This window comes from Spea bombifrons, chromosome 6, assembly GCF_027358695.1.
Source record: "Spea bombifrons isolate aSpeBom1 chromosome 6, aSpeBom1.2.pri, whole genome shotgun sequence".
NCBI classification, from domain to species: domain Eukaryota; kingdom Metazoa; phylum Chordata; class Amphibia; order Anura; family Pelobatidae; genus Spea; species Spea bombifrons.
Genome location: NC_071092.1, coordinates 28,805,646 through 28,831,796, shown reverse-complemented (window position 1 = coordinate 28,831,796; position 26,151 = coordinate 28,805,646). Strand labels below are relative to the sequence as shown.

Genomic DNA, 26,151 nt, shown 5'->3' with positions numbered 1-26,151 from the left:
CAAACAAAAACGTACACGAAGACACACAACACGAAGAATCTTTGTGTTCTTCTTCGTCTTCGTTTACTAATCTCCCTGGTCCCTTCCCTGTCTAGCCTACCTTATCTACGCAGCATCTCAGGGGTTAACAGGAGCGGAAATCTGTAGGTGCACTTCATTGGTTGATGGCAGAGGAGGCCCCTGCCGGCAACCAATAGAGTTGTTCGTACGGACCTCTAAAATCCTGGTGCCAAAGCTGCTGCATAGTGCGTACCCCGTATCAACCCCTTCTAAAAAAAAGAAAAAAAAGGAACACAAAGAATGTACACGAATATTCGCTCGAACCGAACACAGGAACTGACGAATATTCGTGCAATACGAAGATCCTCCCCCCCGCAAAGACGAACATGAAGAGTTAGCCGGCGCCCAAGTCTAGTATTCAGATACATTCCCCAACAGCTCAGCTGTTAAAAGTGGGACACTTTTGTCAGGATGCAATTTAAAGGCAGGATCAGGGTAAGACCATCCATCTACCTTAACTTTCCAAGCACCTTGCGATGTATCGAGGCAGAATGTCAGGACATGATGTCATACTGAGTCATACTGAGATGGTTTGCTTCCATACATCTCAAGGTGGCCATGTTGAAGCAGCAATTGAGCTCTCTGCTGCTTCTGATTTCATTGCTTAGTCTGCAGGTCAGGGGAGATCGTCTGATGATCCCTACTGCCTAAAAAAAAAGCACGATAGTGGGGCTGAGTGCCTAGCTAAAAGGATAGGGTTTTCTGCGGGGGTGTTAGAACGTATGATTGGATGGGGCATAAGGAGACATATGGCGAGTTTACATTTAGCAAATGAAACATATAAATACATATAGATATAGAAATTGTTACATTATTTTATTCAGAGAAATCATTCAGACAAGCTGATGAGTTTTACAGTAAAATGAATAGCTACGTGGGAAGGCTTGGGATTTAACGATGTGTCTTTATAGCCTTACCCCTGGTTTGTTTGTTATTATTGATAGAACGGTTACAGTCCTTTGGTATAGTAAGAGTTAAGTTGCAATTTGCAGTAGGCATCTGCCAGTCCAAGATGTATGTGCTCATCTTCCAGCCTCAGCAGGATACCTCTAATAGTACCTACCCGGTCTCTAAGTGCAGCTGCGGATTAATAATGGATGGCAGGACTGCAGCAGCTTGGTGAGCAAATCACTTTTAAGGAGGACCAGGGGCTCTAGATCTTAAATACAACAGTATTTATCTTTTAACTATTCGTTCCTTTTGTACACTGTGCATTTTCAATTTTACTTGATAGTACCCCTTTCCACAAATATTTTTACAGTAAATTCTCCTGCTAATACCATTCCTATAACTGTAAATATTGTTCCAATAATCTGAAAAAAACACCCCCCCATGAAATAATGTTAATGCCCATATTCCAAACATTTTCAAATTGCAACCATTTACTGAATATGCTAACCCTGTAATGTTATGTATATTTATCATTCCCTATAATTTCTCTATAACTCATTGTATTCCCCTCCATTCACGCTCACCCTATTGCGCCATACAATGCAATGTAAACTTGATGTGTAACAACCTCAATGACTGCTTATATACTATATAAATCCATAAAGCATGTCTATAGATTGCCACCTATTGCTCCATAACATTTCCCTTCTATTTCTGTTATTGTTCCTAAAACCTTTTTCAGTAACAATATATAACTCATTATAAAACCCTAAATATTTTTTTTTCTTGTCGTTTCTTCCATTACCTATTATACCTGCTATATATATCGCAGATTCTGCATCTTCTTTTTTATGGTATTTTTCTGTTTCATATCACTGAGCACTACCGTCCATACTTTATAAGAAGCGGAGCTGTCTTTCTGACCCTGGAACAAAGGAGCCCCACCATTTTCTCACATCAAATATTATGTCCTATAGAAGTGGGTAGCAAATGTTTTAAAGCGGAAGACCATCTGTTATGCTTTTTAATGGAGGGGAAAAATCCTATTGATTGGTGACCCTATTAAAGAACTGAGGAAATCTCCAGCTGGCTAAGCGGGGTTCTTTGCAAAGTCAGAATTAGGAAATTATGAATGAGGCTTCTCTTGCCATATAATGAAGCCCTGGGAGGATCAGAACCTGCCCACTCCACATTCTTCTGTAATATTCTAAGCATTAGCCATACTGCATACTGGGAAGTGTGTGGTTTTTGTGAATATTACAGTCTTTTATTTAAACCACATCTCCTCTCAACATATGTTCACCATCCATGTATATAACTGGGTGGGCTTCCTGATATTACTGAAATATTACAGCCATTGCCTTTGTGGACCAACCATAGGTTGCTTGCTGTTTAGCGTCAGAACTCAGTTCTGTTTCACTGATGTCAGTCGATAAATGCTATGCCTCATTACATTGTACAATTTGTGCCATTGGTAAGCACTCCATAAAATGACTAAATATACAAGTAGAGAAAGAGTAAGATATTTATTTAGCCGCATTGATGTCAAAATAAGACATATTATATTTTCTAATTAGTTAATAGAAAGTTATTGTTTATTGTTAATGTATGGAGATTTTGAAGCATTGGTATACTTTATATAATGATAATAAGTAATATATCAATTTTAAGAAGTATTATTCAGCATTTTGTTCCCTTGCCCTCATGGTAATGATCATGTAGAAATCTGGCCACATTGTTGACTTGGTCTTCTCGAGATAGTGGACGTTAACGCCTTAGCTGTAAATAGGGCTGGACTGGGAATTAAAGCCAGCCTGGAAATGAATGAATACCAGCCCGATACTTCATGGTGCCATTTTGTCGAGTTTTGGTCCCAATATTTTTTAATTACAATAGGGACAAACCCTGCATTTAAAGTATATGTGAAAAACACATTAGTCTTAACTAAAATAGATAGTTCCTAATATCACTGTGGTCCATAACATCATGTCATGGATTGGGACCAACTGAGAGAGCCCCCTTATAGTTCTTATAAGGCAAAGAAAAATCTTAAGTATGAAATTAACCGTTTGCTAATTTAGTTAAATTACTGAAAACAAGGTTATTTAAAAGAGAAACGCAATGTTTCTGTAACTTGAGGCAACAAAGGGGTTAAGACAGTTATACATAAAAATGCTGATTCCCTTCCTACATGAATCCATTTAACCGGAGCCCTCTGTAGTAAGCTCTGACAGACGAGGACACTTTGAGGGAAAACACTGGTGTGATTAATTTTTTATTTTTAATTTCTTCTGGACCGAAGGGATTGCGCGCTAGAGAGCAGGCAGAATATTCCTAATGTGGCAGAACAGCTGGAACAGACATTCTAAGTACCCACACTATGCTAACTGGAATAATTATCCTTATGAAAAACCTACAGTTGACATTGGCTGAGCAATAGCCAAGGCGTTTGAAAAAAAAATTCCACACTACGCTTGATATTATAAGTTTAGTGCTGCGTTCACTGCCAGAGAGGACCAGCAATCCGTCTCAAAGACCAACAACTATTCTATATAAAGTCTACTTTAGAATCGCTTGTTATATTTACTAATTGGTTATGTATTAAATAAATATGACCTGTTACATAATTAAAAATAAGTTTCCTGCCTTGGTCTCAGAATAGATTGGGTTGCAGTTTGATAAAGAGATACATAAACTTTGGGGGCCTTAAAGTCTCATATATTAAAGAGACACAACCCTCATAGAATTAGTTATTTCGAAGTAATTAAGATGCAGTTATTTATAGAATACCCTAAACGTAGGCCCATGCCAGGGCCACTTTTATACCTAGTTCCCAGGTATGGTTTGCACTGACCTCCAACTTGAACTCAGGTACTTCTATGATGGCTGTTGAAGAGTCTAGAGCAGCGTTTTTCAACCTGTGGGTCGCGATCCCTTTGGGGGTCGAACGACCCTTTCACAGGGGTCGCCTAAGACCATCGGAAAACACATATTTCACAATAAATAATTACATCATTTTATGGTTGGGGGTCACCACAAAAGGAGGAACTGTAGTAAAGGGTTGAGAACCACTGGTCTAGAGAACAGCTGATGTGGGCCCTAAGGTATGTCTGGACCCAGGGCCCTGACCCATGCATAGAAGGGAAAAGAAAAGCGCAGACAGTATTTTGTTTCTTGTATACATTGTACAGCCAATACACTGTATTTGCAGCATGCTCACACTGTTTGGTAGGCCTCATATTATACATATGTATTATTTGAGCCTGAGACTAGCTTAGCGCACCGACATTTTTTCTTTTCCCTGTTTGCACATATTTGAGGTTGTTGGCTCCTCATCAGTCTGGTTGCAGCTTGCTGTCCAGGGGTTAATAGGGAGGAGGTTTAATTGCACCTCCCCCAACACATTAATAAGGTTTTGGTAGCCGTATAAACCGCTTTGTGTGTCCACTATGTAGGAGGTGAGAGTAGGTTCTCACCCTATTGAGAGTGTGCCTTGACGTGGCGTGTGAGCTTAATTATGCTTTGGCCAATTCATATAACCAAAACCTCTCATTTATATTATGTTTATATATTTGTTGCCAACTTTATTAGGGTGAGAAGCGCAGACAGTATTTTGTTTTTTGTTTCCATGCATAGAAGGGGCAGACAAAGTTGTTGTCAACTCAGAGTAGACTAACTAAACTTTGACTATTATTTACATTACAACCTAGCCTACTGTCGAGCTCTGTATCTCTGACACGTCCTGCACAATGCTAGCTACGTGACATGCTCTCTACCAAAGCCAAGTAAAATAAGTAAACATAACCTTTGTTTCCCAAGCCACTCATTTACCAAAATCATCTTTGTATAATGACATTTTTACAAACAAGAACCATTTGTTAAAATAGCCAACCCATCTTTGTTTGCGATCTGCAAAATAATACCGCAGACTGAAAAGAAAAAAAAAACAGCGTTTCTTTATCTCCTCCACCGGCCAATATAGGTAATTTCCTGTTTAAGCGTTCCTCAATGCCATTTAACTGCGTTTTAAGTTCTAATTTCCTCCTAATGGGAGGTAAATTCCAGAACTGTTAAAAAAGAACACAACACCAATATCAATTCACCGCTAATTGAAAGAAAAGTATTTCAAAGCAGTGTCTGTTTAATTATTCAGCAGCTTTTCATTTCGGTAAATGCGGTTTTAGATATAATAATACAAGCTTAATTGTTGGGCAAAACAAGAGATTGCTTCTTGCAGCGGATGAATTAGGATCCAAGGTAAAATACCATCCATTACACTCATTGCTGCCTCTTATACTGCAGCGTATAATAGACTCAACGCTTTTCATACCTCCGAGTCCCATCAGGTGATCATCTATCTACACCACATATGCAATAGATAGATAGATATATAATATAGATCGACTGTTGTAATTATTTATGTGTTATTAGCGATAAAATAGGAGTCAGGACTAGCCCAAAGTTCATAAGGCCAGCATTAAGCCTGAATTCTTTCATTTTATCTGTTTGCTTTAAAATTCAGTGACATAAAATATGTGTATGAAATATTTAGAAGGCAGCACAGACTTCATTAAAAGCTGTGGCCAGGAATTTTCTGTGCGCGTCTGAGAGACTGGGGGTAGATTTTGTATGCATTAATATCTATAATCCATTCAACTCTGGCAGCATGGGAAGTCTAAGGCTACGCAAAAGAGAAAGTAATAGGCCGTCCACTTTTTGTACCAAAATGTGCCATCTGCCAGAAGGTTTATGGGGTCACTAAAGTTGATTGTTAAAAACTGCACTAATGTTTTCATCGTACCCCAGAGAGATATTGGAAATAAAGTTACTAGTTCCTTTACCTATGCAACCCTAGTCTCCAACCTTGTGCATCTCTACCCTTCCCCTTTTTACCATCTGTCAGCACATCAATCCACCTGAAATAGATGCTCTCCTCACTATAACACCGGCCTTCCATTGATTTTCTGCACATTTGCTGTGAGATTCTAATTTGCTTGGTATTGATTTCAATAAAAGCATTTTGCTGATGAAATTAGGAGTGAAGGGATCAGTATTTTCTTCTTTTTTTTGGTCCTGAAGGACGAGCTCGTCTTTCTTGTCACCTCACAAACATCCTTACCCTGACGTTTTTTTAATCTGTTTCCAAGACATGTCAAAACTCATTGCTAGATTCTTTCCTTAAGATATCTCATAACACCATTTTTTTATGGTCTTATAGTCCCTTGATGTCTCACAATAGATCAACATTGTCTCTGGAGGCAAAAGGATGAGGTTTTCAAAGCTGCAGGGTCTCCAAGGTCCACCACATCTGAAATTAAGCGAAACCATCATGCTTGTTGGTTTTTAGAATAGTGCTACTATTTGTTTTCGTATTTGTGACAGTTTACAGATAATTCTACACCAGTGATTTCTTACCTGTGGTTTCATAAGCCCTTAGGACCTCAGGTTGATTGAAGGAATCATTGAGCAGGCCTCGGAGATTGCATCTTAATTATTCTTTGCAGACCTTCACCATATAGACTATCCTTAATTTTTTTTAATAAAGGCGGTCATCATAAGTAATAAAGGACTGGGAAACACTGTTCTACATTGATTTAGATCACTGGTGTGAAACACCAGGCCTCAAGGGATGCATTTTCCCAGCTCGTGCAGTTGCATCTTAATCAAAATGGATTAAGTCGAACCGCCAGGTGATTTCTTTTTTATATACATTAGAAGTTTGAGTAAACCACATTCCTTGATTCTCTTTTGACTCTTGAATCTGATCCTTATTTTTTGGTAAAGCACCTCAATAAAATTGTTATTCAAGGTGAGATATATTCCATGCAGTGATGTAAAATACACACTTTTATTTTTAAAATTAAATAAATTCTCGTGTGCTGCAACTTAAAACTCCCTTAAACTCCCTTAAATGAAACATGATTGCACATTTTATGACAGTTTTACTGTCAAAAATAATAAACAGTCATTATTTTACATGAAAGTACACATTTTTTGAAGACTTTAATGTATTTGGCTTCTTTGCAGGCAAATTTCCACTCCTCTGACGATGGGCAGAACAGACAGTTCTTTGGCAAGAAAATAAAGAGCCCATAATGTGAAAAATGTGGTTTATTCTATAAGCAGTAACCGTGAAAGGCCACATTATATGAGAAACTGGTCAGAGTTGACCCTTCATAATTTATAGTAAATAGAGTGAGATGTAACTCATCATTTGATGTTATTTAGACAGTAGCTATAAATGTCTAATTTAGCTAAAAAAGCTATATAAAAAAATCTAACTATGTGTTCTATTTTTAAACATGTGATACTGCATTGGTTTTTCCATTGCCTAGAAATAGGGAAAACCGTGAGTTCTATAGACTTGTTTTTTTAGAACATGGGCAGAAAATGTATCTCTACTTCCTCTCATACAGGGCAGTTGCAGGTTCACGCGATGTTGTGTTAAGTGATTCTGAGTGCCCACCTCATGGACACAGCCAGGCCCGGCCCAAGGCATAATGCCGCCTGGGGCGAGGTTTAAAATGCCCCCCTCCCCATTATCTACCCTTCCTCTCCCTCCATCCCTCCCTCCCTCCCTATTATCTACCCTTCCTCTCTCTCTCTCTATTATCTACCCTTCCTCTCCCTCCCTATTATCTACCCTTACTCTCCCTCCCTCCCTATTATCTACCCTTACTCCCCCCCCCTTTGTACTTACCTTTCAGCAGTCCTGCTGCGAGTCTCCCTGCTCGGTCTCGGTGCCGGCTTGTAATGCTGGGCGCCAGAAATGATGTCATCTTCCGGCGCTCAGCATTACAAGCCGGCACCGAGACCGAGCAGGGAGACTCGCAGCAGGACTGCTGAAAGGTAAGTACAAAGGGGGGGGGAGTAAGGGCTTGCAGAGGAGGGCTTGCAGAGGAGAGAGAGGGGCGCCGAGCGGGTACTGACAACCTGGTAAACGTAAACCACTCGGCGCCCTCTCTCTCCTCCGCTTTTAAAAAAAAAAAAGGGCTTGGGGCAGCAAAGTGCCGCCCCTTCAAAAGTGCCGCCTGGAGCAATTGCCCCACTCTGCTCCATGCTAGGGCCAGCCCTGGACACAGCAGCTTCCAGCTCAAAACCAAATTGGTGGCATTTCTAATGGTGATCAACTTATTTTGTTTTCTTTTGTACATATGAAACTCCTAAGCAGCACAGCAGGCATAAAATGTTGACCAAGCAACTGACCAAATATTCTGCTGTCCAAGCAGGTTTATGGTAGAGGGAACAGACATTCCCTTAAACAGAGATGTAGGGATTTTCATAAACTCATGTCTTATACAGTTGTGTGTTTCATACACTGCAGTGAAAGGTGAAGGCTGGTCAATTCCCAGAGACAGGGGAAAAAATCATGTTATTGTGTTTTCTTCTTTTCTATTACTAAAATTATTAGAAACCCCCCTGTATGTGTAACGGGAAAAACAAAATGTCATTGTTTAATAAAACTATAATGGGAGATTCACGTAAAGATCAATACGCTGTCTCTGTTCTTTTGGAAACACAATTTATTTATAACGGCGTCTTGTAAATAAAGCATCAAGATCAGAATCTGCTTGTAAGGACTCCTCCTGAGACAGCTAATTGCCACTGATCTGTTTAGGGCAGCCATGCGGTGCTGAAATTTTGATTGTGTTACAGAACTGGGAAGCTTGGTGGGGGGGGTGATGTACTGAAATACCTACAGTGTTAAAACAAGACTTCGAGTCTAAGTTATAGTAACAATAAGGTTATTACTTTTCAATGCAACAACGTGACACAAGGACTTGTATAAGTGGTACGGTGACAGAAGGAGTATGTCATGGAGATTAGAGGCATACGTGGAAACTGTTTAGCTTTTGAGTATTAGGTAGAAAAGCCGCTTTCTCCAGGTCTGAGGCATGGATATATTTAGTAAATACATACCTCCTAAAATCTTAAAGGGCCAGAGGTAAACTTTTGTTGTAGGGGATGTGGATAGAAAGGTGGCAAGGGGAGAGGCTTCACCAAAGACTTTTTTATGTTACTTTGTGACATATTGATATTTATCTAAAAGAATATGACATTTAGAAGAGTAAGAGGAAACATGGACCATGGTACTTAGGTAACAAAGGGGGACAGCCCCTCTTAATCAGACATAATTAACAATGCCATTGCAAAATTACCAGTTGCTTCAATTAAAACCAAAATCACTTTGAAGAAAACATCTTCAATCCCAGAAGTCAAAAGAACTGAAACACACCTTCTTAAAAAAAGTGAACCAGGACTCCCTCACTTTAGCTTCTACTTCTATGTAGAATCTCCGACTGTACACTATATATATTTTCTCTAGTGTTATATGCTGAAACTAATGGTGGACTTCTGTTAATGTGTTCTAAAGAAAGACATAAGAAGCCAGTAAGGATCATATTCATTTCGGATGTCCCTCAGTATTTTACACTAGTCTCATGGGGAATGGGCACATTATCAGGTTCACTCAGTCTACTCTACTTTAAGTTTTACTACTATTTTACACTGAATTAATGACATCTACATGACCCAGTTGGTGCTATTTTACTGTTATACAACTGATGTCATTTAACTTGAATACAACTAATGTAATTCAGAAGATCCATGCCCTCTGATAACTGTTAATTTTCATGTACATCATTATTACAACCATTTGGTTTCCCCATTAGTGAGTCAATATAAACAGAATGTATGTTATGAACAATTAAAGGGCAAGCGTTTAAAAGAGTTCCAAGGTCAGCTCATTAAAAAAGTCCCCTGTTATGATCATAGTGCCTCATGTAAAAACGTCTGGTTCTATATGAGACATCACAAGGCTAATGCTGGTACCTGCCTTTGGCATCAAATGGGGTACAAAGGGGAACCCGATTCCTTAGTTGGAAGTCTTGCTTTAAGGGAACTGGCCGACCTACTCATCATGGTGAAGTGGCATTATCAAACATACATACATATGATGTCTAAGTTTGTGTATTTACTTTATCTTTTTCCTCTACAGGGAAATCCATACATGTGCAATAATGAATGTGACGCAAGCACAAAGGAGCTTGCCCACCCGCCTGAGCTTATGTTTGATTTTGAGGGTCGTAACCCAAGTACATTTTGGCAGTCAGTAACGTGGAAGCACTACCCAAGTCCTCTGCAGGTTAATATCACACTGTCATGGAACAAGACCATTGAGCTTACAAACAACATCGCTATTACATTTGAGTCTGGGCGACCTGAGAAAATGATTTTGGAGAAGTCACTGGACTATGGCAGAACTTGGCAGCCCTACCAGTTTTATGCTGCTGACTGTCTAGATGCTTTCAGGATGGAGCCCAAATCTGTGAAGGACCTGACCCACAATACAGTACTGGACATTATATGCACAGAGGAGTATTCCACTGGATACGCAGCACACGCCAAGACCATATCGTTTGAAATCAAAGATCGTTTTGCAATCTTTGCTGGGCCAAGGTTGCATAATATGGCATCGCTCTACAGTCAACTGGACACTACCAAAAACCTACGGGATTTCTTTACCGTAACAGATTTAAGGATTAGGCTTCTTAAACCAGCCACTGGGGCCACGTTTGTGGATGAGAGAAATCTGGGAAGATATTTCTATGCGATATCTGACATCAAAATCCATGGCAGGTAGGAAACATGTTTAGCTGTCATGTTTAGAACATGTACCGTATATCTTTTTTTTAATTTCTGTTATTAAATCATATCAAAGTTACAAACAAACCAGGTAGCTCAACATGTAAAGCATTAAAAGGTCATTACGTATATAGTTGCATATTTTTAGGGTACAAATTTTGGTATTTGTATCATGTAAACCATTCTTTCCTAATTAAAGGAACATATATTCACATTTTTTGTACAGGGATTCTGATAAATTGGTACTTGACAAAGCAATGGGCTATAAATCCTAACTTGTATTACTCCTAGGGCTTGAGATGTCTATAAACATCCCCTTTTCAGTAATTGCAAGAAAATTGGGTTGGTAAATAGGTCCGCCTGCCTCTTAAATTTCATACTGGTTTCAAATCTTATTTTCTTAAAGCAGAAAAGTCTCTGTAGGAAGGGTATATGCAGAAAGTGGGAATTCTGCACTGTCCTCTGGTTTTTTTCTCTGTAGAGAGACGGGTATTAGCCGATGTCACTTACCAATAAGTAATTTATATTTCTAATAGAGCTTTTGGCTTATTTACATCATTGCATTTAGTTCTTGTGTGTACTAAAATATAGAATTCTAGCATTTGGGAAAGCGATAGATCTGCTTTAACACACTCCCGACTGCTGGTTACCTATATGAGTGTACAGATGCATATATATACTACAGAGCCGTGGTTATTGGTTATCATTGCACAGATTTTAACAAGGCTTTTATGTATACACAGTTATTTACTTTTTAAGACTGAGATTCTTTGCTTACTTGGGTATTACAAAAGGTAAGCGTATAAAAACTTGCAAAGAATCTTCACATCTCCTGGGTTCTGATTCCTGCCAAAGGAGGATTAAAGGCTTATCAAGGTATGGGCTTTGGATGGATTCAGGACCTGAACAAAATGTTTCATGCTGAACACTAAAAATGCTGTCTCCCATCAGGGTGGGATTAAATTGTGGAGAGTCTTTTTTGCAACAGTCTTTTTTGCAACAGGGGACTGGACAGATAACAAGGATTAGCTGCTATGATACTGCAGGTTGGCTACAGTCCCATGAAAATATATGAGCTGTCACAATGAGCTCTTTCAGTGCCAAACTGTTTAAGCAGTCTTTGCATAGCACTGTACTGGATGCTTTCTTGATGCTGTTGGGCAATAGTGTTGGTATTTTAACTTTTCTATTCCTATTGTCCAAGAGCAGGGGCTGATGACGTGGGTCCCTCCACCAGCTATTGAGCCAACGCTACCATAAGATACTCAACAAAACTGCAGTTTTCAGTTAAGCAGCAGCATGTTAGCATGCTGACAACAATATTTTTGTAGAGGTGATGTCAAAGTCACAAATTATTGCAATCATTTTAGATGCTTTCTTGTAGATCTGAGGCCATAATTAGGAGGGTTCTAACTTTTATGAGTCTCAGAATGACCGAATTGAAATGAGTCCACCCAAGTCCAGGTTGCGCTCCAAAACTAGCCTGGTTTCGAGCAATGATAAGAGAGGGTGTTCCAATGATAATCTTATTGTGTGTGGGACATCTTCGGGCAAACCCGGAGAGTTCCAAGGTATTGTCGTTACTACAATACATTACATAGCAAAACAATGTTCTGTTTAGCGAATAATCTCCCAATAAATACTATTTGGAGGACACAATGCTCTACCTGTATATAAAAGACTTATAAACATTAGCGGTGCTTATCAAATATTTTACTATAAATAAGGACATAAATACACATAATACTATATGTAAAAGTATCTGCAGTTATTTTCTACAATTTTAATGGAATGCACTGAAATTCATCTTCCCCCAAGAATAACAGACATGGATGTTCTGTCTTGTTTAAGAGACACCACTTAATGGGAAACAGGTTAAGTGGTACTAGATGTATTACATTATGGTACTTGCTGTAATTAACTGTAGAATCAAAAGTCTCATTTGCTAGGAAGGTCAACAAGTACTCAGAAAAAGCCAAAGATAGAAAGAAATATGAGATAATTGAATGCATTTAGTGATCTGTGTCATGGGAATTTTTTGAATGAAATAACACTTGGGCTTAGAGGAGTGGGGAAAAGGTGTAATTATTATTCTTTGTCATGTTTGCGTAGACATTAGCCTTCATTTTAGTAGATGCTTAATATCTGACATCTGTAGAGAAATGTTGACAGTGTGGGAGCCGTACCTTGGAGCCCTCTGGTTTTGACTTGAAGTCTCCAGTCATAGCCCTGCTTCCCATGTCTCCTGGCCATTTTTCTGTTTCTCTAGATGTTTAGCAATTGCCACTCCCTTCCCAATTTTTACCTACGCTTCTGGTTAGTCCGACTCCCTCAGGACTGGGAGAGCTCCAAGTAGCCCAACCTGGCAGTTTTTTAGTTAGGTTGGAAGTGTAATAGCTTCAACATGACTTTAAGCAGTAAATGCTGTAGCACTGTGGCCAGGAACTGTGATATGCACGAAAAAATACAGAAAGGGAAGCACACCCTGAAATAACCAACATGTACACACAACAAAGCTAAAGATCAGCACGCACCTAGCAAATACTATTAAGAAGCAACTAGTCATAAGTATTGAGGATTCCAAAACAGTATATGCCCATATGTTGCTATAATGTTTTACTTTGTGGTGTCTACATGTTGGTCATTTCAGTAGCACCCTGGAATCTGAACGTTTATGCTTTTTTAGGGTGTGCTTTCCTTTATGTATTTTTTGTGCATATTTACAGTTTCTGAACAAACCTTAGGCTTGAGCGTCCTACCTAACACACAGGAGTGTCATTAATGGTATCCAGAGAAGGCTTTAAATTAGATTTAAAGTTTCACTGGGGTTAAAAGGCAGTGGAGCTGCACTGATTCAGCTCCTTGGTAAGCAATATAGCTTTGATATAGTGGTGGGCTAAGCAATATATGGCCATATCCCCAATATTTATGCCATAGATAGATGCTTTTAAATAGTTTTCGCTGGGTTTCACTGATCTTTTGCTTTGTTGTGTGTACATGAATAGTGATACCTGCCAGGGGCCTGCTTGCCGGATCAGTTGGGAGTCCATTGGTCTTGGAACTGTGCTTAAGATACACGGGCGTTGCTGTGTCCAGTTGCTGACAACCGTATCCCTTAGCTTTTGGCATTATCTGTAGACACTAGCTTTGAGGTACAGAGGGGTCTGTAGAGCAGGCAGGTACGAGCAGACTGCAGAAGGGTCTGTAGCACAGTACCAGGGAATGAGCCAGAAGATCAGCATCAAATAGATCAAAATCCAGGTGATCCAAATCAAAACTCAGTAAAAATGGGGCAAAGCTAGTTCAGAATAAAAAACAAACAAAGGGTCAAATACAACTATGCAGAATTGTCATAAGCCACCGGATACAAGTAGAGCCAGAAACACAATGCACTAGCAAGGAGCTTGTAGCATGCCCAGTTAGATATAGGCCCATGATTACATAGCAAGTCACAGGTGAGGCAGAGGCAGCCAATCAGCCACAGGTGTGACAGACATGCCTCCAATGAGGCACAGGCAAGGCAGCCATGCATCCAATGTTAATAGGGAGATAGAGACCGGCTGCCCTAAAGCCACCCGTTGGTGTAATGGTTAGGCGCAATACATACCACAGGCACAGCTACTTGCTCAATCCCCAGTGGGGCCAGTTGGATGCTCAGGTATCATTAAATTAGAGATTTTTTTGTGTGACCCTGAGAATTTACCTTCAAGATCCTCAGACTGAAATAAAAACCTTAATATTCAGGGTCTTAGATATGTTAATGATAAAAAGAATGACGTCCTATGACTCCCTCCTATCATAACCTGTAAAGTCTGACCTAGTTTGCTATTCCAGAGAGTTTATGGTAGTATGGAGTGAATTTACTCAATTGCCTATATTATATTAGCCTTCACACATTATTCTCTTGTAACTGAATTCCAATTCAGCCTTAGTGTGCAAAATAAACATTTGAGATAAAAATTGTAGTAAATTGTATTTCTCGTAATACAATCCGGCCCATGAAGAGAATACTCATGCGTATGTGAAATCAGCATGCTATTCCCATTATGGCAATTATTGCATCATCCTGTTTTATTTTCCTTTATTTGTAGTCTTGTCTCCGAGAGCCACAATTAATAATCTGTGTGTGTGCGTGTAACAGGAAAAGTGTGAAAACAGGAAATATATATATAACGTTTAAGTAAATTACCTCCATTGATAATTATCTGCATATTACACTTTTCCAGAAGTGTTTTTTCACTATGCCTAATTTCTACACTAAACATACAATTTTAAACTTATACGTAACATCACGCACAGTCAGTTATGAGACCCACAAATCAATTAGATTTTCTGTCCGGAGAGAGCAATATATTCAAAGACTACACTCACTGGCCCACTGGATCGGGGCTACAAATCACCTCTACTAAAATCAATGTCAAATTGCAAAACTGGGGGGCAGATGACCTCTCAGGTGATCAAGTCCCCAGTTTCCCACTGCATGATGGGCCGGTTACAAGGGAGATCTTTAATTTCACCAACCGGCCTATTTAAGGTATGAAGACTGTGCCGACTTCATTATATTGCAGTGCACGCCTTTAGGACACGGTGAGAAGGGATATGACATCATATCCCAACCTTTTGTTCCTTAAAGGCACTTTTGGGCCTACAGTAACCCCAAAAGTAAATACATTACTGGCCACATCTATTGGATACATTTACTAAGAGAGTGGGAGCTTAAAAAAAAAAACATTGTATCTATCGCTTCTACTATTTGGTTTAGCATTTTGTTTTTGGGTTTTTTTGTGTCTTTTTGTGTACCACAATATTTTGTAATAGTTTTGTTTAAAAAAAAATTGTAAATATATATGCACCAATAAAGTTATGTTCCGTTTTGTTACACTTTAGTTCTCCTGTTTGGTTAACGCTAATAAAAAATGACAAAGAGGAGATGGGGAGGAGATAATCACAGTAGGATAATTGTTAAGCAGCATTTTCTATGCTTTGGTAAAATAATCCATTAAAAAAACGAATGCCTCAAAAACTATTTGAAGAAAAAAAACAAAAACAGAAAGTAGCTGGTTTTAATAAATTACTTTAAAAGCTGTTTAGGTTACTTTAAAAGTTGTTTAGCATTAGAAACCTTTTTCCTAGTACCGTTGTCCAATTCCTTCTTCGACACAAAAGCCGGCAGCGGTAGTTTTTCCCCCCATAGAAACTGAAAAAGCTTTCTAAAGTGTGCCGTTTTCCTTTTATGTGGCTGACCTTTGAGAAGAAATGATAAAATGACAGATCCATGAGTTTTATTTATTAAACATACTAAACAGTGTAATTAATGTTTTGTCTAAGTGAACCAGCACGTAGAAGAAGCAAAATACAATGCGGGCTCCTCTAAAAGCCAATGGCGTAATGAGAGTCAGAAGCCATGTAGCACAATATTTATGATCCTGCTTCCATTGTATGGCACGCCATATGCCGTTTGTAACATCATTAGGGATTTTCGGCATTATGAACGGATTACTTTTCAAAAGCAGCTTGTTTTCCCTGATGAGATTTGAGTGCCACTATTTGTAGCTATTGTTCCTGATAATTCCTACAATAAAATGATCAAGATCATTAAAAAAAGGGCTTATCTTCTTAAGAGATACGCACTTCATAGTGCATCTCCAAAGCCTATTAAACAGAGTCCCAAAGAGACAAGAGAATCACTTTTATTTCTGCAAGTCTTTTGCTGATCCATCTTACTATGGAATAATTAATGAAGTATAGTATATTTTTACCGACTAAGTTCACATAAGTGGCCACATTTGTGGTCCAGTTAAGAATAATTAATGCGAAAAGAGTTACTCCACTTGCCCAAACATGAAAGATCCATTGCGAGACATTATTACACTTATGGAATATGTAGTAGCTCTATATACAGTATATTCTTTAAAGGCTTTCTTGCTTTCTATAATACTCAAGCTAGTCATAGTGTTTATTTCATTTGACATTTTTAAATCAAATATACCTTGCATCTTTTAATTACAGCCTCTGGTTATGATAACATTTTTTACCGAACATTGTTATGTCATAGGTGTTATTTTTATTGAGATATTTATTCTTTACTGATTTAAACATTGTTTTAGCATACAATTTATGTTTTCACATGATATTTTTTGTGTTGGGATAATGTTTAAATATAGTTATTTGTAATCATGATGGTTATTTTGGATCACTCCCTGATATGTTACTACAATTTAGACCAGTTAAATTCCAAATTGAATGTGTGATAGTGGAAAAACCCCTAGAAACATCCACGAAACACAGGGATATATTTATGGAAACCATTTACAAAAAAAAAAAATGCATTAATTGCATTAAAATAAACTCTAATTTTGTACATGTTTTAGTAGATGCTGTCGATGGCAGGGAACCTTTAATGTTTCTCATTACTTCTAATGGTATAGTCAAAATTCATTGATTATCAATGATAAAAGTACTAGCTTCTGGGTTTTCAACACGAGTTCCTAAAATATAAAATATATGTCTAGCCATGGGTATACAACTGTTCATTTTCTACTAAGCATCAGTCAGCGTAAAAGCAATTACATTTAACACACATGGTATTTGGGATCCAAAATAAAAAAACAAATCTTTGGAGTTAAGAGATGTTCTTTCTTTATAAAGAAAAACTGGAACGTAAGTCAACGTTTTATTTTTTTACCGGATTATTTTTATTTTGTCAACCTAAAGCTTTACATTTAATCAGCAAGGTTGTCTTATGAATGACTTGTCCACTTGAAAAGTGTAACTATAGGAGATAAATGCAATTGACTATAACCAAGAGCTTGTTTTTCTCTGCTGTAAATGTGTCTGTGATCTAGTGGACAGTAAACCAGAGTTTTGTGGCCGGGCAGATGTAGCAAACATGTATTCTTCATGACAAATTGACCAGGCGACTTTTATATACTGATCCTAAGGCATGAAAACAGCAGCAAGGCTTGAAAACAGGCTGTGAGAATAGAAAATCCCTGTCTGCAACACAATCACTCAGATCACGTGACTATTTATATAAAAATATTACTAATAAACTAAAAAACAATATGGTTTTGGACAGGAAATACCTATCATTTTCTTTAAGTCCAATCAAGGGGCACCTGCATTTGGGGGTTGTAGAAAGAGAAAGAAGGAGTGGGGCTGGCATCACAAAGAGGTATGACTAGTGCTGGCAAGGCTGGGCCAGAGACAGGGTCACCTGCCCACCATACCTGAAGAGCCACCTCCATGCACTCAGTTGCAGAGCTTCGTTGTCCATGTGGGAACTTCAATGAGGTCTGTGCTGCAACAGGGTCAGTTAGAGGATCTCCCCAACTGGCCCTGTTCCCTAGTTTAGAATATTTATTCTCCAGGCATGGGATGAGGTCTTGCGGATCCTACTAGAAATAGAACACTTCTGACTAAGTTGTAGAGGATCTGTAAGTATGCCATGGATCTGTGAGTAAATAGAGTTGAGGACCCTCCAGGGTGTACAGCTCCTCAAATAGTGTGAGCTTCTGTTAGTTAGTAGTGGTTGTCTGTAGTCAAAGGCTTTTATTATTAAAACTGTAAGTTCTATGAAGGAGAATAGAAGATACCAGTTTAAAAAGTTCTCTCCTAAATATGACCTAAGAGAGGAGAGGGGATGCATCAAAGGAGCTGAGGTTGTCGGTCCATGATTTATTGTGTTCTTCCTGTCTGGGACAAAACCTCCCTGGGTCTTAATAGATTAATGGTGGGAAGAAGCTCTCCAAAGTCTATTCGCTAGTATTTTAGCATACAACTTTAAATCCATGTTTAATAGTGAGATTGGGCGACAGCTGCCTCAAATCTTACGATCTTTGCTAGGCTTATGTAGGACGGTAATGTAAGCCTCTGTTGTCTGATGGTGGTGGTTGTCTCGCTTCTCAAACAAGCCATTGAATGTTTGAAGAAAATAAAGGGTAGAGCATTTTCCTGAAAAGTACAATAGTATACAATTTAACTTTTCTCAATAGGGGAATTTTTGATGGTGAAGGCTAATTCCTCCGCACTTATAGGCAAATTGAGGGAGGCTGATTTTGATGTGGAAATTAGCATTGAGGTATTGGGCTATTTTTGCGGCTAGTGCCTCTTTATTTTCTAGATCAGTGGTGCTTTGTATATTGTAAATATCTCTGTAATAATTTTGGAAGTTTTCAGCTGTTTCCAAAGGGTATTGTGTTGGTTCTTAATTTTAGGGATGAAGTTCGGCAGGCGCCTCGCTCGTGGGGCTATTGCCAATAATTTACCAGGAAAAGATCTGATCACTTTTTTTTATTAATAAGATAATGAAGCCATTTAAGTGCTGCAACTTTCATGTTTTAATACTTCATTCTAACATTGTATAACTCCCATCTATAGCCACCATATCCCTTCAGGGTGATAAAGAGTTAACCGTGTACCAAAAAGCAAGGTTACTCATAAACATTCTGTAGTGAATTTCATTAAACGCTGGGACAATCCGCTGTCTGAATGAAGTCTGGGGGATAATTTATATGTGTCTTCTAACACACAATAGTGATGTTACACACAGATCATATTTATGTCAGAGTAGCCTTGGAGGTGAGACTAATGCTATGCACTCTTAACGGCCACATATTGCGTTGTGGTTTTTTTTGTAATGAAAGTTTAACCAGTAAAGTTAATTATTGTAGACGGTTAAAATCTTTTTTCCCGAGCAAGGTGAAAATCTTGCTCCGAGAATGAAGATGTTGCTTTGGGCAAAGGAGGGTGTATCCAAGTGGTGTGGGAGAAAGAAAAAATCCTTAAACAATAAAGAATATTTTAAAAGCTATGGATTTTGTATCCCCATGGAAAGGTAACACATAGATCTAACAGCGGTCTGCTAGAATAGCTATCCTGTGCTTCAAACGAGAACAGAACAATGTGAAGTTAGGATCTGAGGCTTTGAACTGAATAAAGTAGAACCGGGAATTCGGCTGCAGCAGAAAAGCCAAAAGCTCTGAAAATCTTGTCTAAAATACGTGACAAGGTTATAAAACCACATGCTTTCTCTCGAACATTGTTAACCCTTCCAGTCTCAGGCATGGCTTTGTTCACAGCTTCATTGTGCTAAATAAAAAAGGCCTTAGGTTTTTCTTTAAGGTTCCCTTTAGAATAGCTAAGAGATGAACTATGCATTCACTCATGCATTAAATTAAAATATTTGAAACGTTTTAAAGAAATAATTTGGGATGAATGATACTTTTTTTTTTTAACCAAAATACTTTTTCCCGTCCAGTGTCTGATAGGGCAAATAGGAAAATAAAGTATTATGCTATATAGTTAAATGCACAAATAGTACATCTGATTATAGATTATCGCACGTGGTGGAAATCTATTTTAGATTCCCAGTTAAAATAACAAATAGACCACTGATGTACCTTTGTAAGATGTTATATGCCTAAAACGAGAGGAGACAGACCACCAAAGTGGGCAGAGTTTAGCATTTTTTCTTCCCCTTGTACCCTCAAAAACATAGGTACATGCACATACCTGTGAGCTTTATGAATGAGCTTACCTTGACACCAACCTTCTAGTTTTATCAACTATGTTTTTATGTCTAGTCAATGTGCTCAACTAGAGATCTCCATGTTTTACCTAACCATTAGCCTAGACAGTCTTCTTTTCGCCATTTGTAATATTTTAATATTCAGACTCCTGTTTGCTGTTCTGTTCAAAATGATATTCAGTACTTTGCAAGGTCAATGATGACACAACTTTTGGCTTTACCATCCTACAAAAAACGAATTAAATTCTTCTACAAAAAGCACATTGTGATATATATTGTCGGAATAAGAACATCTTGATCTTTATGCAAACTGTTCTGCAAGTAACACTCGCTGTTCCTTGGAGCTGTTTTGCCAGCTCTTTAAATGCACCACAATGTTACTGTCATTATGATATCTAGTTCTTTGGAAGACTAACCCCTTAAACATGTAATCAGGACAGCTTGGCTTCAGGAACTGGTGAGATCTTGTCGTAAAGACATTGAACTCTTGGTCAGCTTCTAGCTGTTTGACTAATATTTTTTCTGGAATCCAAACATCACTCGGGCCAATTATATAAAATGTTGTGAGACGTTACTATAATTTATTGACATTTGCAACCAATGGCTCACAGCCACTAATCACTTGGAAGAAGATGAACCCACGACCTTGGGAAACTCAGCAGGTTTAAATTACCCAACCACCAAATCTAGAGATTCATTTTGCTCTTCACTTAAAGGAGCAATCATATATCCTTCAAAATGAATTTACAAGCAATATAGCCATGTTATTACCTGTGATGGTCTCTATTAGTGACACACATAACTTCACACTATTGATTTGTTTAATAGGGTTAATGGGAATCATTTGCAGAATGCTATTTACGAATTACAATGGGAATGGTGCACATTAAGCAAAGGACACTTAACTGTGTTGATTAGATTCCTGGTCAGCCCTTGGATTCTAAAAAAACTCAGTTGTTTTTTTTTTTTTTAGCAAAGTAGAGGCTGATTTGGTGTAGAATCACTAGTCATTCTCACCCGTAGAAAGGCTTATCACTTGTAACCCTATATAACTGAAGTTGTCTTTGTTTAACCCGACCACCAGCTCATCTCACCCAAAGAGTCAGCTAACGGATCTCAGCTGCAGTGTTCTAGAGGATCTCCTCAACCAGTCCATGATACCCACTGTCCAGAGATGTGGGGCAGCTACACTGAAAATCAGGACTGTCCTGTGAAAACCAGGAGCTTGAAAGATATGAAGTATTGTTAGGAAGGTCTAAATCTTTCTGTTAAAACATGGCAGATATAAATATCATTTGCAATCCATGTCAATATACCGGTAATTGTAAAATAACATGCCCATCATAAGTGATTGAAACATCCAGATTAGATTGCTTTGATACCTAAGCCTTTTTAGTCCTTTTCACAGCGCAGCAACCTGTCTATGTGCAAGGTCAATATAGCATCTGCCTTACAGTTTTTGTGGAAAACTCAAAAACGTTTCTTAAAAAAAAAAATAGAATTCACAACAATATGAAAAATGGCATAAAACGACTACTACACAACAGAATGCTATAGAGGATCATAGAGTTGTTCCACCAACCATGACAATCATACATGTAAAACAGTATAAGGTGTTCTCCGTGTGCAATTACTTATTACATTAACATATTGACCCCTGCACACTTCTTGGAAAAGGTTTTGCATTCTGTAAAGTGTATTTTAAAGCTTTCAGTTACTGTGTCCCCAGATCACATGCTGGGATTGTATGTCAGGAAATGACCAACATAGAATTTGCTGTTGGGTATGGAGGACAGGTGGTCACATCTGTGACCTTGCCTGCTACCATCTCTGATGCAGCACCCCCTGGCCTTTAACCATACCCCTGAAATGTTGGGGGTCAGTTAAGTCTGGAATCTTCTGTTTGCTTGGTATTATTCAAAAATATCTAGATTCCATTTTAGGGTCTGATGTCTCGTTGCTGTATTTTTGTTAATTGAGTTGAGGAAGTGACAGCGTTTCGGTGTAGTTTCACAAGTAGATTCTCACACTAAGTGAATTATCAGTGACAATATATATATAGTTTTTAATGGAATATAGCAAACATTAAGGAAAAAATATTTTCTTGTAATGTTTATGTTAAATATGTCTGTTTGCAGTGATTTGTCATGTAGTGTTGACAGCTAACCACATGAGCATGTTTATAGAGTGTTTATGTAATTATAAGGTACCCTCCTGATGTATGTCCACTGGTGTGACAAATAAATCAGCAGGTAAACCATGAATGATTGCCGTCATGCTGTGATGTGGTGTCAGCTCGTCAGTAGGTATACTTGCGTGTGATCATGCCTCTTCGCACTAAAGCATGCAGCCAAGCTTGGAAGCAGTTAAAATAAGTTTCCATATGAAATATGCATTTTCTGGGCATATAGGCTAGGATATGGCTAGCTGAGCACCATCATTATTGTAGATAAACAAGATCTGGTGGGTTAGCATTACTTATCTTACTTATCAGTGTGTGTCCTGTGGGGAAAACAATATTTTAAAAAGTCAAAGCAGAAATGTAGCAAGGTGACACGAAACGCTACACAACTGTTTTTCTTTCTTTTGCAATTGTTGGTATTGATAGAGAGAACAATGTGACCATGGGTATCTCAAACACAGTAGGAACCTAAACAACATCCTGCTGGCGGGTATTGGAACTTGTGTAGGGCGGCTGTTTCTAAAATAAAATGTTTAATGTTGCGTCAGATTAGGCTCTAGGTTTGTCGCTGATGCCCCACATGAAATGAGTCAGATACATGTTAGAAAGCAGCACGGCAATCTCTGAGCAAGTTGTCAACCTTGTGACCCTTCTGAAAATCAATACTGATGCTTACTCTGTTGTCCATCACTTGGACTTTCGCTAGTCTGCGTAGTTGAGAATATACCCCTGCATCTGCCCTTTTACCACATCCATGCTTTCTCTTTTTGCTGTTAAAGTTTCATGACCTTTTCCAGTAAAACATATTCCCATTATTTTTCTTCTCATTTAACTTTAAGACAACTTCATCTATTTCATCCATGTCAAAGACCTTAGTAAACCTCCTCCCTGTCCCACACATTTCTTTGTCTTTTCTTTTTCTTGTTCCTCTAAATCGCAAATCTGTCTCCATATTCCACCTTACTCATCCTCTCAAGCATCCCCCTCTTCTTCCTACCTTTTACAAATCTTCTTAAACTAGTTCACCGTCCTCTCCTTCTGCCTCTAAAAAATATTTTTCTCCTTTCTATCTCTGCACATGACCCTTTTATACATATTCCTCTCATTCCTCCCTATAAAATATCTCCTCCTTTATTCCTCTGAAATCTATTTTGCCCTTTTCCACCTCTCTTTTGCCTCCCTGTTTAATATAAATGTCCTACCTCTCTGCATGACACATTATTCCTCTTCTATTGTAAATAATAGAATTACATTGCAAAGAATAAAGAGAAAGGAAAAATGAGAACAGAAAGAAAAGGGGATTAAACAAAATCCACTTACATTACAGTTAGTCAGTGGCCTAGATTTATCAAACGGTGTTATTTTGTCTCACGTGAGATACCATCTAATCAAACTGTGTTATTCTTTTGGATGCACAACATGATGTAGCGCCTTCATGAAAAAAGCGCTTCCTAAACTGGAATTATTTGGCATGAGACAAAATGACATGGTTTGAAGACATTCGCCAGGGTTTATTTGTAGGTCAAAAGGCACGAGGGAAGTAAAAGACAAACGAGGACAGGGAGAGAACACAATTGTGAGGTGAAGTACAGTAGACAAGAACAAATTCTCTACCAAAATGCCCAGCAAAGCTAGTGTTGAGCAGATAAAAGCAGAGACGTGTAGAGTGCAGAAAAGAGGTGGTAGGATAATTAGCTCTCGGAACAGCCTTAAGATTTCATCAAGGTTTAATCAATCCAAAGGATCACAGGTTAAACTTCAGAAGCAGAGTTCAATGGACAATCGAATCGTGAAGTATCTGCCCCACTACGTATTATCGTGCCTCCTCTCCTCCCCAAGCATGAACAGATGGAACTTCATGGCTAAATTCTCCTCCATAAACTACGACAGTCTTTGAAATAAAGTTTATATTTGCTTTTCTGTCATCCTGAAGGTTTAAAGCAAAGCAATGTTTTTATATGAGAACCATACCATCTTAGTTGCTAGAACTTCCCTGTCACTGAGACAACCCACACTACCTCTCTGTTCCGTATGTTTGTCCTCACCCTGTTCCCTCAAGATTGTAAGCTTACGAGCAGGGCCCTGTCCACCAGATGTGTTGGTCTGTCAATTCTTGCCTCATCATACACCTTGAACATATGTATTGTAAGAAGCGCTGCATAAATTGTTGGCGCTATATAAATCAAACATAATAATAATAATATGGGCTGATGTTCAATACACTGTCCTTCTTCAGGAAGTAGTTCTCAGAATCTGTTTGTTAATTGTATTAGGTTCTTGCAGGCAATATGAAATATTTCCATAAATGTTTTTTTCCAAATCCAATAGGCAAAAAATGGGAGTGCCAAAGTCCTAATGTAGCGCCTATTTTCTTTCCTGATTTCCTGGATTCCATGGTCAGATTTTTGCCAGGTTTTAAAAGTTGTGTTGTAGCATTACCTATGTTAGGAGAAGGAGGTTATGCTGAATCAAGTTTCTATTGTTTTTAAACCACATATTTTCTTACATTGTGTCTTTTGTCAGAAGCATTGTGCCAAATTCATATAGGGCATTATTATGAAGACAACAAACGGACAAGCATTTGTGTAGACGCCAGAAATTGTGGACCTGGAATGGACACTACACATGTGTATGAAGTGGTCTTAAGCAGATTGTTTTTTGTTAGATGGAGATTCAATGTTAATGCAATAAAACAGGATATCACATTGTGGTTCTCATCTTCAATAAGTCATGGGGTGGCCACATGGGGGCTGTGCCAATAAACTGTATAGGCCTCAACAGATTTTACAGCTCAATGGGCTGATCTGGGGTGATGCTGTTATCTCCACAACCAGTCCATAATTACAGTTTCCAGCAAAAGCAGGACATTGGGACAGTTTGGTAGGACAGACCAAAAAATAAAGACTGTGCTAGTGAAAATAGGATGGTTGGAAGGAAAGTTAGAATAAAGTAGCACTGGTAGGCAGTCTCTAAGAAAATATGAGTGAAGACATAACCCATGGAATATTCTGCCAAGCTGGGCACTGTATAAAAATTCTTGATGACACCATCAAGGTACTATAGAGACAACCCTGCACCATAAGAGAAATTCATATCCTCATTGTCTCTGGTGGATTTCAAGCAATGTGGTGCATGAGATTTTTTTTATTATTATTATTTTAGCTAGCTTTTACTTGTTGTTAGCACCTCTGGGAAGTGTTTTTTCAATCACATATTTTAAGGTCCTCAGGTTAGGTATTGTAATAGTCAACAATAAACTGCCCGGAATTTTGCATTTTAACGTATGTTAAATGTATTGGTGGGTGGTCAGTCTTAGACCTCTATGGACTGTGCCGCCACACACCTAGCATTCTGCATTTCCAAGGTGCTGAATATACTTCACAGAATAATTAAAACCTTTGCAACTTCTTAGTTGACAGATCTGCCCGATTCTTGTAATTTTAGACTGTCCACAACATCCTGGCAATAAAGGGGTTAATTTTTTTTTTTTTTAAACAACCTGAAAGAAGCCAGTTATTTTTTGCGAGTGTTTGGTACTAAATAAAAAGGTGTTGATCACATTTCTGTGTGGGTATTGTTTAAATGCTAGGATAATTGAAGTGATAGAGTTGTGGGCTGAGATGCACAAAACAAGTACTGATATACAGTGGGAAGAAAAGTAAGTGAACCCTTTGGAATTGCCTGGTATTTTTCAGTATTAATAGTTCATAAAATGTGATCTGATCTACATGTAAGTCACACGTATCACCAAACACAATGTGCTTAGGCTAATAACACACAAATGGTCTTTCATTACTTTATTGAACACACCCATAAAACATTGTCCTGCTGCATTACACAACTT

General features: G+C 38.4%; 1 protein-coding gene across 3 annotated transcripts in view; it reads left to right on the top strand.

Moving 5' to 3' along the window:
- The window catches only part of NTNG1 (netrin G1), an 89,179-nt gene that overhangs the window by 24,974 nt on the left and 38,054 nt on the right, over positions 1-26,151 (top strand). For all 3 annotated transcript variants that reach the window (XM_053468934.1, XM_053468933.1, XM_053468932.1), the window contains exon 2: positions 9,950-10,590. In XM_053468934.1, the coding sequence (XP_053324909.1) occupies positions 9,950-10,590 (641 nt within the window). The remainder of the gene's footprint in view (positions 1-9,949; positions 10,591-26,151) is intronic.